The following is an 11,875-nucleotide window of genomic DNA, read 5'->3' as shown; positions in this document are numbered from 1 at the left end:
GTGCGTGGAAATTCAGAAGTTGAGACTAAGTAGTTGCCACGGGGCAACGCGTTAGAAGTTTGGACTGGCACAGAAGAGTGAGCACTGGCATTCGGGGTGACGGATAAGACAGAACACGCAGCCAAGATTTGTTGACCGAGGGGCGCCTGGGTGGCTCAGTCGTTGAGCGTCTGCCTTCGGCTCCGGTCATGATCCCAGGGTCCTGGGATCGAGTCCCACATCGGGCTCCCTGCTCTGCGGGAAGCCTGCTTCTCCCTCTCCCACTCCCCCTGCTTGTGTTCCTTCTCTCGCTGTGTCTCTCTCTGTCAAATAAATAAATAAAATCTTTAAAAAAAAAAAAAAAGAAAGATTTGTTGACCGACTAGACCATGCTTCAGTATGCTGGAGTATTCGTCGTGTGTAGGAAAAACAGAACCTGGGAAGGCAGATAAGGGCCCTAAATGCTTACCTTAGTGTGTACCAAGGACCTACCTATCGTCCCGGTTTATGACCACAGGACTTCCCTTCTGAAGGGACACATGCTGGTCGTGCTAGTCTCGTTGAGTCTCCCGGCGGCTCTGCAGACGCTTCCAGGTTCCGGTGAACCAGCAGGACACCGTGCGCCAAGTCTGAGTTTACCACGAACTTACCTTCGGCCACTCGGTGGTATCCAGCCAGTACAAGGTGATTTTTCGGGCGGTCATAACTTCCTGGACTCTCTTGGGCAGCAGCTTCTCCATCACCTGCTTGGGGGGAGGCGGCAGGCGCTGAGCCTGGGCCTCGCTGCCGGACACGAACTGCAGCAGCTCCCTCTGCGAATGCGGACAGGGGGCCAGCAGGAAGACCGCGTTCACGAAGCCCCCGAGCACAGTCTCGGCCTCCTTGGCCTCGCCCTCCACGTCCAGCAGTCTCCTCCCGCTGCTGCGCAGGATCGGCTTCGTGGGCGACGTGATCTCGGGCCGGTCCCACTGGTAGTCCAGCAGCGTCTCCATCAGGGCGCTGTGCGTGTGGCTGGCCCTGGGCGCCGGGCCCGGCAGGTGGGCGCCGTGGGCGACGTCCCCGAGCCTTGCGTCCAGCTCCTCCTCGAAGTCCTCCCAGGAGCGTGCCCCCAGTTCGCGGAAGTCGGACACGCGGGACGGCCGGCTCCGCGCCCCCTCAGAGTCAAAGAACTTGAAGGCCCAGCGGACCCTGGCCAGGCCGAAACGGCAACTCAGGTAGGTGAGGAGGCGCAGGGCGGCCCGCCGGACCGGACTCCGGCCAGTGGCACCGCCCGCGGTGTCCAGCAGCAGCATAACGTTGTGACAGCAGGCCATGTCGGCCGCGCCGCCGCCCCGGGGCTCTGGCCGGGGCCCGCGCGGCTCTCTTCTCGGCCCGGGCTTCAGAGAACCAGCGCCATTCACCGCTTCCCTCAGGAGCCCTGGTGGAAAAGCTCCCGCGCTCTCCAAGTGCTCCTGCCATTGGCGGAGTCAGCCCCCAAAGTCAGCTCCTATTGGTCACTTGCCTTACGTAGCTTACGTGAGTAACTTCCATCCTTGGCGCTGATTGGAAGGGCGACGGAAAAGCTCTCTGCCTGATTGGTGGAGGGCGTGGCTGTGAGCGGGGCACCGTGTTCCGGGAGAAACTTAACATTCATTGGCTTGGGCCTTCGTTTTAAAATTTAAAGAGGTGGCGCTTCGGGGGCGTGTCCTTTTGGGCTGGAGGGCTGCGTTTGGGCGATTGTGCGCAGGCGTAGGTGCGGGCTGCTGGGAGGTGTTTACTAAGACTTTGCAAACTTGGTACTGGGAGGGATTTGGAGGTGGTCTGACTCAAACTGGGACGAAGCCACCCTCGAATCCGATGATGAAGACTTTAGTTTTCTGTAATTTAAGAAAAAATTATTAACAATTTAAAGTTCACTTCCTTTGCCCCAATAATTTCAAGGAGTTTCTCTGAAGAAGGTAATTAGATTCAAATAAAAGACGTTTGTACATCATAGAGTTACCTGACGAGAAAAATTGGGAAACAGCTCAAGTGCGAATGACTAAAGTATAGTACACCCTAAGGGGAAGGAACATCATGTAGCTTATTATACGTAACAATAGTTGAAAAAAGGACTGCGAAAGAGAGAGAACCCCCGATTTTCTATGTGTATATTTTTAAACTGTTAAAACTGTACTGAAAGTTGTCTGTGATGGTGATGACAATGATGATTTTTTTTAAAAAAGGATATATATTACACTTTTCTAAATTTTCTATAATTCTGTATTTCCTTGTTTCATAGTCGGGGGGAAAATATACTTAATAAAAAGTATTTCCTGTTGCAAATAGAAGAGGCCAGGTTTCCAAAAGGGCAAGAAGGTAAAGGGAATATTCACGGTAGAGGCTGACGACAAAGGGGGAGTTTGTTTATGGTATACTGTAGGAAGGTCAAGGAAAGAGGGAATCATGGGTCAAGGTCTCCTTAGGGGTTGGATATACAGAGCTGTCAGGGGTTAAAATCCAGATGATGAGGATGACATTGGGAGGCTTAGTAAAAGCTGCGGGTTCAGTTCAAGACTCCGCCTGTCTGCAGGGTCTGCAGTGAAACCTCTGTTTCATTCAGGATATTGGTAATTTGTATTCTCTCTTTTTTTTAATATCAGTCTTACTAGAGGTTTATCAGTTTTATTGATCTTTTCAAAGAATGAGCTCATTTCATTGATTTTTTTTTTCTGTTTTCAATTTCATTGATTTCTGCTCTTTATTTTCCTCTTCCTTCGTTTTGCTTTAGGTTCATTTTGCTCTTCTTTTTCTAGATTCCTTAAGTGAGAACGTAGATTATTTAGGTGAGAGTTTTCCTCTTTCCTAAGGTATGCATTTAGTGCCATAAATTTTCTTCTCAGCACAGCTGTGTCCCATAAATTTGGACACCTTGTATTTTTTTTCCACTTACATCCATGTATTTTTTAATTTCTCTTGACAATTCCTCTTTGACCCATGGATTAATTAGAAGTGTGTTGTTTAGTTGCCAATTGTTTGCAGATCCCCTGTTATCTTTCTATTTTTGATTTCTAGTTTGATTTCACTGATTGGTGGACACATTCTGTATGATTTCAATTCTTTTAAATTTATTGAGGTTATTTTATAGCCCAGGATATGGTCTACCTTCATATATGCTTCTTGAGTATTTGAAAACAATGTATATTCTGCCATTGTTGAGTGGAGTGTTCTATAAATACCAATTAGATACTGTTGGTTAGTGATGTTTTTGAGTTCTTCTGTATCTGTGCTTTCTGTCTAGTTGTTCTATCAGTTGTTGAGAGAGAGATGTTGAAGTCTTCAACTCTAATTGTGTATAAGTCTATTTCTTTCAGTTCTATCATTATTTTGCTTTATATATTTTGCATCTCTGTTGTTTGATGCATACACATTTAGAATTGCTACGTCTTCTTAGTAGATTGGCCCTTCTATCATTATGTAATATCCCTCTCTGTAACTGGTGATTTTCTTTGCTCTGAAACACTTTGTCTGCTATTAATATAGCTCTCTTGCTTTCTTTGATTAGTGTTTGCACAGTATATCTGGTTTCATTCTTTTTCTGTCAACCTACCTATATCATTGTTTGAAGTGAGTTTCTTTTTTTTTTTTTTTAAGATTTTATTTATTTATTTGACAGAGAGAGACACAGCGAGAGAGGGAACACAAGCAGGGGGAGTGGGAGAGGGAGAAGCAGGCTTCCCGCAGAGCAGGGAGCCGGATGCGAGGCTCGATCCCAGGACCCTGGGATCATGACCTGAGCCGAAGGCAGACGCTTAACGATTGAGCCACCTAGGCGCCCCTGAAGTGAGTTTCTTTACGTGACATAAAATTGAGTCATTTTTAAAAATCTGTTCTGCCAGTCTCTATCTCTTAATTGATGTATTTAGACTATGTGTAATATATTATTATTAGGGCTTACATCTGCCATTTTATTTTTTGTCTTTTTTTTTTTTTTTTGGTTTTCTGTTTTCCCCCTGCTTCCCTCAGGGAACATTTTTTTTTTAAAGATTTTATTTATTTATTTAAGAGAGAATGAGAGCAAGAGAGATCACAGAGGGAGAGGGAGAAACAGACTTGCCTCTGAGCAAGGAACCTGACACGGGGCTCAATTCCAGGACCCTGAGATCATGACCTGAGCAGAAGGCAGAAGCTTAACTGAGTGAGTCACGCACGTGCCCCAATTGAACATTTTTTAAATTTAATTTTGATTTATCAATTTTGTTAGTGTATTTCTTTGTCTAGATTTTTTAGTGTTTTGTCTGAGTATTACAATATGTACATATAACTTACCACAGTTTGGTGAAGTGTAGTTGTAGTAAAGTATGGAATATTACCTCCTTTTGAGTCCCTTACCCTCCCTCACTTAAAATTGTCTTAACTATTTCCTTTACAAATATTGATAACCTATTAGTTATCATTTTTGCCTTAACCATCAAACTTACAAAACTTGAAAAGGAGAGCTTATGGTATTTACGCATACTTTTCCTCTTTCCATTCTTTCTTTCTTCCTGATGCTCTCAGATTCCTTCTTTTATCATTTTTTTCTGTTTTACAACTTCCATTAGCCATTCTTTTAGGGTAAGTCTGCTTGCAGTAAATACCTTAATTTTCCTTCATCTGAGAATGTCTTAATTTTCCCTTTATTCCTGAAGGACATTCACCGGATATAGAATCCTGGGTTGACAGTTCTTTTTGTTTGTTTTTTCCCATCACTTGAAAAATGTGGGGCTGCTTCCCCCTGGCACTCTGTGGCTTCCTCCGCTGATGCTGCAGGTAGGGGAGCCGCGTTATTGGGGGGCAGTCCTTTGGGAGTCGAGGTTCCCTAAGGGACCTCTGCTGACATGCAGGAGTTGGGCCTCATTACCATCAGGTGGGGATAAATGTCCCAGCTCCCCACTTCACCTCTGATACCACCTGGCAGGAGAAGGCTCTGCCTCATTATGCCGGGAACGGGGTGGGGGGGCGGGGCAAGTGTAGGCTCCCACTCAGTCTTTGCTGATGGGGCTGGGATATCGTTTTTTGGAGTTTGACTGGACTGGAGTGATTATTGGCTACAAGTTTCCTGTCTTGCTTGTCTGCCCCTGTCCTGGTCTTTTGACTAAAGAAAGCAGACTTCTCTTGGGGCTTCTTGTGGTCTGCAGCCATTGAGGTATTAGGACACCAGCTTCTCCAGTATCCCGTCAGCTATAAAAGGGCAAAAGAAAACCCAAAGAACTCACTGCCATGTCGTTCTTTGCATCTCAAGGTCGCTAGCAAGTCGGCCTCTTCTCTCAACCTCAAAGAGTCTTCTCATGTCTGTTTACATACAATGTCCAGGGGTTTTAGCTTTACTTAGTGGGAAAAATAGGAGTAAATATGTCTAGCCCATTTTGTCTGGAACCAGAAGTCAGGAGTCTTTTTTATTATAACTTACCACATTACACTCTATTCCAGCTCTTTAAGGGTTCGCTTTACTTTTTTTTTTTTTAAGATTTTATTTATGTATTTGAGAGAGAGAGAGAGAGAGAGCATGAGCAGGGGGAGGGGCAGAGAGAGAAGCAGACTCCCTGCTGAGCAGGGAGCGCAACTGGGGGCTGGATCCCCGGACTCTGAGATCATGACCTAAGCCGAAGGCAGACCCTTAACAGACTGAGCCCCCCAGGCGCCCCAAGATTTCCCTTTACTTGATAAACTGTGACTTGTTAGAGGGGAAGAACTGTGATTTATTTGTCTGTGTCCCTAGTGCCTAGCAGAGTAGCAATACATGATTTTTGTAATTGAAATGTAGTATGTTATCAAGCATTTCCCAGGTTAAGAATTTGTGCAGATACAGCTATATTACCACCAGAGGGCAGTAGCAGCAACCCTTCATTAGGGGCTCCCAAGCCTGTATGCCCCACAGCAGAATGAACGCTTTCCCCAGAACTGCTTGTCCTTCTTTTGGGTGAGAAAAGCTGAAGTCTGGGAACTTACTGTAATTGGGCCTCTCCAGGATAAAAAAGGACCTCGGGGTGGCTGACAAGGCTGCACCTGGATCACGTGGGTTCCATTCTTTTGGGTTACGATGTGTTCTGTGTTCCCATGAAGGGAGGGGAAGTCACTCACATATATCTAGCATCTAGAGGGACAGTCATGATTCTGGGCACTCCTCACAGTAATCCTACAAGGCAGGCATTATTTCCTCCCTTTTACTGAGGAAACTGAGGCTCAGAGGGTCTCTCACAGCTAGTAAGAGGGAGCACTGAAACTCTTACACTGCTTCCCCCCAGGGGATCCAAGGACAGCCTCCTCCCCTGACAGAGTGGTGGGGGGAAGGGCCCTCACTGGCAGTGGAGGGCCAGGTCAGCCCCACATCCAGCAAGCCTCTCAGCCCCGTGTTCTTCATCCTTCTTTAATGGGATGATAGTCAACTTCGCTTTTAAGAGCTATGTCATCTAGGGACAGGACCAGCAGGGCCCAGTACAAAGTGAAAATGTGGGACCCCTTATTTAAAAAATTAAAAATTTCAAAACAGGGGTGCCTGGGTGGCTCAGATGGTTAAGCATCTGCCTTCGGCTCAGGTCATGATCTCCAGGTCCTGGGATCAAGCCCCATATCAGGCTCCCTGCTCAGCGGAGAGCGTGCTTCTCTCTCTCCCTCTGCCTCTCCCCCTGCTCATGCTCTTTCTATCCCTCTGTCTCAAATGAATAAATAAAATCTTTAAACAAAACAAAAATTTCAAAACAGCAACAGCAGAGCATTAAACCAAGCACGGGGCCCTTCTAAATGTGAGGGGCCTGTGTGACCATACAAGGCACGTGTCCATGAAGCCAGCTTTGTCTAGAGCAATAATAGAAATAATGAAATCATAATACCTTCCCTCTTTAGCTCAACTAATCTGCACTATATTCTTTCACTATAAATCTTTTATTTCTTTCAATCTTTCTGGGGTTTTCTCCCCCTTTGTGTGGGTTTTGTTTGTTTGTTTTTTCAGAGAGAGAGAGAGAATCTTAAGCAGGCTCCACGCCCAGTGTGTGACCCTGACGCAGGGCCTGATCCCACAACTCTAAGATGATGACCTGAGCCGAAATCAGGACAACTGAGCCACCCAGGCACCCCTCCCCCTGTGTGTTTTTATCTCTACAAATGAGGAGGTTGGACTAAACCAGAAGTTCTTAACCCTGGTTACACATTAGAAGCACCTGAGGACTTGAAAAAACTATCCAAAGCCGGCCCTACCCCCGCAAAGATTCTAGCTGAACTGGGTGGCAGTGGGGCCGGGACATGTCACTAAACTCCCTGCCCAGTTCTGAGACTCTGATTCCTACTTGAGGGTGATGATGACAAAAATGTTCTTCCCCTCCTTGGAAAAAGCAGCGGAGGTATCTGGACCACTCTAGCTCCCATTGGGCAGGGAGCCTTGAGGTTTCAGGTCTGGGAATTTTTACTGGCAATGACACGAAGAGTATGTGTCCTTGGTGGGTCTGGTTAAGGGGCGGGTCTTCTGAGGAGCTTGTTTCTAGCCACAGCAGTCGTTTGTTCAACTCTCCATTCTGCTCAGGGTCCCGGTGCTCCAGTGTTCCCTGGGGGTCTCGGGGGACGCCGTCAATTTGTGGCAGGATTCCTGGGCACGAAGGAAAAACAGTGGCTTTCCCGAGCCTTCTGGGAACTGCCAGCTTGCCTAACTTCCTCGACAGAGCCAGAGCAATGTGCGTAAAGCTGTGAGGGAGAAGAAAGCAGAAAGGAAAATGTTTATCACACACTTTCTGAGTGCCTGGCATTGCACTAGGAACACTCACATTTAATCTTCCCAAACCCTTCTGCATAAGTATTTTTTTAAATCTCCATTTTAACAGCCCAGAAAAGCTAAGTAAGTTGCTGGATGTCACACAGCTCACTGAGTGGTCCCTCTACTTACTGGAGGGGGAGGGCTGTGGTTCAGAGATACGGTGGAGTGGGGTGAAGGCTGGGTGGTGCTTGCTTCACCCCTGCCCTCTCATCTCTCTGACCCCTGCTGGCCAAAGGCCTGGGACCCCAATCTCTTGGTCAAACCCCACCTCTACTCTCACCCCAGCAGTGCTCCCTGGGAAACCGGGTCTGAGGGCCAGTATGCTCCCAGAGTCTGTGCGACTGGCCCTCTTTTCTGGCTGAGAAAGCCAAGCTGTGGCCGAAGCCAGTGAGGCATGGCCTAGGCCTGCCTTATCAGGCCTGCACAGAGCTCAGAAACCCTTCACCCTGGGTCCTGTGGAAATGGTTTGGAACACTGGTTCCATTCACTGATGTGAGAACCCAAGGATGAAAGGAAGGTCCCCTGGGAAGGCAGCCCAGGCTCCTCACAGAAGCCCATCGGGAGATGGGGCTAATGCAGTGATCCTGGGGCCACTGAGCAGGCTGAAACTCCTTCTAGAATGAAACTCCTTCTCTGAAGTCAGTTATACTGCCCAGAACCTGAATCTGCCACACAGATTGGGGTAGTTCTGTGAGAATGATCATCAGCCTCAGGCTCTGCTCAAGGGGGGTTAGCCTCACCTTTGAGGAAGGGTCTCAAATTCCCGTCCCTACACGTGGAGGGGCTTGTAGAGGGTCAGGAAAGCTGTGGGGTCCTGGTGGAAGGGTGGTAAGGGAGGAAACCTTAGACAATTTAGGGGGGTGGGCAGGACTGCAATCTCCCTAATGGATTCATGGCCAGACCAGAGGGGAAGGCTGAAGCTAATCTGAAGGCCCCACCCCCTAGGAATCCACCCGCCCCCCTTCAGGAGGGGGACCTGCAGTTTCAGAGCCCTGGGTTGGGCTGAGCCAGTGAGGCCTGGACCCGCTAATAAGTGCCATGATGAAAGATTTCTATCACATTGTGACTCCCAGGACTGCCAAGTGGCTCAGGAGTGTAGGGCTGGGGAATATTCTTTTAGTTCATTCTTCAAAAGCAAAGGTCAGATGAAAAATATTTTGTAAGATGAACTGTGATATGGGATGAGAGACAGTCCAGGAGATGGATGGGGGTGATACTTGCACAACAGTGTGAGTATACTTACTTAATGCTGCCAAACTGTTCACTTTAAAATTATTAAAACGGGGTGCCTGGGTGGCTCAGTCGTTAAGCGCCTGCCTTCAGCTCAGGTCATGATCCCAGGGTCCTGGGATCGAGCCCCGCTTCGGGCTCCCTGCTCCGCGGGAAGCCTGCTTCTTCCTCTCCCGCTCTCCCTGCTCGCCCTGCTTGTGTTCCCTCTCTTGCTGTGTCTCTGTCAAATAAATAAAGAAAATCTTTAAAAAAAATTATTAAAACAGTAAATTTTATGATATGTGTATTTCACTACAACTAAAAAAAGAGGAATGTGAAACTGTGGTTAGCTTAGGAAGCATGTCAGGTCAGTCTCCTCTGAGGCTGAAGAGAGGATTCATGTGCTCCAAGAGCGTGTGCAGGCTGTGGCCACTCAACTTTTGAGGAAGGCATTGTCTTCTCCTCAAGGCTCACAGTGACCCACCCAAGGGGTTAGAAATAGATTTTGAAGAGCCTGACAGATGTGCCTCTCTTCTCACTCTTTCTGGCTATCCTTGGGTCAATGAGACAGGATTTTCTTTCTCCAGTAATACTTGGGGATGAATGTGAGGAATGAGCCAATAGATCAGGTCCTGGCTCAGGAAGCATTTTTTGCCACCATGTTTTAGGACTGATAAACCATTTTACAAAATCACAGCTGGCGTGATTGTGTGGAGTTTGTAGTGGAGAATGTAGGCATCCAACCTCAGAGAGCCAGATAATGACCCAGAGGAGAAGACACTCTGGGCAGAGATCCCAAAAGTCTCCCTGTAGGGGTCCATAGAGGTATGCTAGGAACACAAGGAGTCCCAGGAAAGAAAGGACTTCCTTGCCTGGAGTGTATCTTAAAACTCCTGTATCACAGGAGTGGATCATATTATGTTTTTAGACTTCGACAACCCATATACTGAAACAGGAGTGATAAAGAAGATTAACTTGGTCCCTACACAAGGATGACATCAAATTTGTGAAGCATTCCATATTTTTTAGTAGTAGATAGTTGAAAAGTAAAATTTAAAAAACCATCCAACTTGGGGGTGCCTGGGTGGCTCAGGCAGTCAAGCATCTAACTCTTGATTTTGGCTCAGGTCATGGTCTCAGGGTTTTGAGATTGAGCTCTGCATCAGGCTCCACGCCCAGTGTGCTTAAGATTCTCTCTCTCTACCTCTCCCCTCCCTTAAAAAAAAAAAATCCAATTTACAATAAAAACAAAAAACAGAAAATACTTAAGAATAAATTTAACAAAAGATGTGCAAAATTTACACACTAAAAACTATAAAACATTCCTGAGGGAAATTTTTAAAGGATCTAAACACATGGAGAGATATACCATGTTCATGGATTAGGAGACTCAATACTGTTAATTCTCCTCAATTGATTTACAGATCTCATAAATCATAATCTCCATAGGCTTATAGAATTATAAAAATTGACATACTGACTCTAAAATTTATGCAGAAATGCAAAGGACCTAGAATATCCAAAGCAATCTTTTTTTTTTAAGATTTTATTTATTTATTTATTTGACAGAGAGACACAGTAAGAGAGGGAACACAAGCAGGGGGAATGGGAGAGGGAGAAGCAGGCTTCCCGCTGAGCAGGGAGCACAATGCAGTACTTGATCTCAGGGCCCTGGGATCATGACCCAAGCCTAAGGCAGACGCTTAACGAATGAGCCACCCAGGTGCCCCCAAAGCAATCTTGAAAAGAAGTTAGAAGACTTACATTACCTTACTTCAAGACTAAATATAAAACTATACTAATCAACATAGCGTGGTACCATTATAAGGATCAACCAGTAAATCAAGGGGCAGAACAGAGAACTGAAAATAGACTCACACTTATTTAGTTATTTGGTGTTTGACAATGGTGCCAAAGCAATCCAAGGGAGAGAGAAAAATCTTTTCAATAAATGGGGGCTGGAATAACTGGATACCCAAATTTTAAAAAAAAGAGCCTTAACTCCTATTTCACACCATACACAAAAAATAACTCAAGACAGAGCACAGATGCAAAATAAAAGCTAAAACCATAAAGCTCTTAAAAGAAAACCAAGGAGAATACCTTTGTGGCTTGAGAGTAGCAAATGTTTCTTAGGAAAGTAATAGCCATGAGTTAAAAAACTGATAAATAAGACTTTAACAATAACATAAGCTCATCAAAGACATTGTTTAAAAATCAAATAGGCAAGGGGTGCCTGACTGGCTCAGTCAGTAGAGCATGTAACTCTTGATCTCGGGGTTGTGAGTTTGAGCCCAACGATGTGTGTAGAGATTACTTAAAAAAAAAGAAAATCTTAAAAAAAAAAAAAAAGAACAGGTTAGCTATACACTGCGGTCAAATTTTGCAAAATATATCTGAAAAGAACTGATATCCAAGATATATAAAGAATGTCTACAACTCGATAATAAAAAGACAAACAACCCCAGTGAAAAATTGGCAAAAGATTTGAACAGATGTGGGGTGGCTGGGTGGCTCAAATTAAAAAAAATACAAAACTTTTTTTTTAAAGATTTTATTTATTTATTTATTTGTCAGAGAGAGAGAGAGAGAACGAGAACAAGCAGGGGGAGTGGCAGGCAGAGGGAGAAGCAGGCTCCCTACTGAGCAAGGAGCCTGATGCAGGGCTCGATCCCAGGACCTCGGGACCATGACCTGAGTCGAAGGCAGACACTTAACGACTGAGCCATCCAGGCGCCCCTAAATAAATAAAATCTTTTTTTATTAAAGATTTTATTTATTTATTTGACAGAGAGATGAGAGCACAAGTAGGCAGAGAGGCAGGCAGAGGGAGAGGGAGAAGCAGACTCTCCACTGAGCAGGGAGCCCGACGTGGGACTCGATCCCAGGACCCTGGGATCATGACCTGAGCTGAAGGCAGCCGCTTAACCAACTGAGCCACCC

The 11,875-nt window shown here is 46.0% G+C and overlaps 1 protein-coding gene and 1 non-coding gene across 2 annotated transcripts in view; one reads left to right on the top strand and one right to left on the bottom strand.

Annotated features, from left to right (window-relative positions):
- Positions 1–1,357, bottom strand: part of TICRR (TOPBP1 interacting checkpoint and replication regulator) — a 36,884-nt gene extending 35,527 nt beyond the window's left edge. Inside the window, exon 1 of the mRNA XM_081831889.1 lies at positions 630–1,357. Within this exon, the coding sequence (XP_081688015.1) occupies positions 630–1,292 (663 nt within the window). The 5' untranslated portion in view covers positions 1,293–1,357. The remainder of the gene's footprint in view (positions 1–629) is intronic.
- Positions 1,358–9,852: 8,495 nt separating this feature from the next.
- LOC115943432 (U6 spliceosomal RNA) lies at positions 9,853–9,958 on the top strand. The gene has a single exon (XR_004078012.1). It is a non-coding gene; the product is annotated as a U6 spliceosomal RNA (small nuclear RNA).
- The last annotated feature ends 1,917 nt before the right edge of the window (positions 9,959–11,875 follow it).

This window comes from Leptonychotes weddellii, chromosome 9 (genome assembly GCF_054177405.1).
Source record: "Leptonychotes weddellii isolate Sample4059 chromosome 9, ASM5417740v2, whole genome shotgun sequence".
NCBI lineage: Eukaryota > Metazoa > Chordata > Mammalia > Carnivora > Phocidae > Leptonychotes > Leptonychotes weddellii.
The sequence above is the reverse complement of the archived record's forward strand: the minus strand, read 5'-3'. Positions and strand labels throughout refer to the sequence as shown.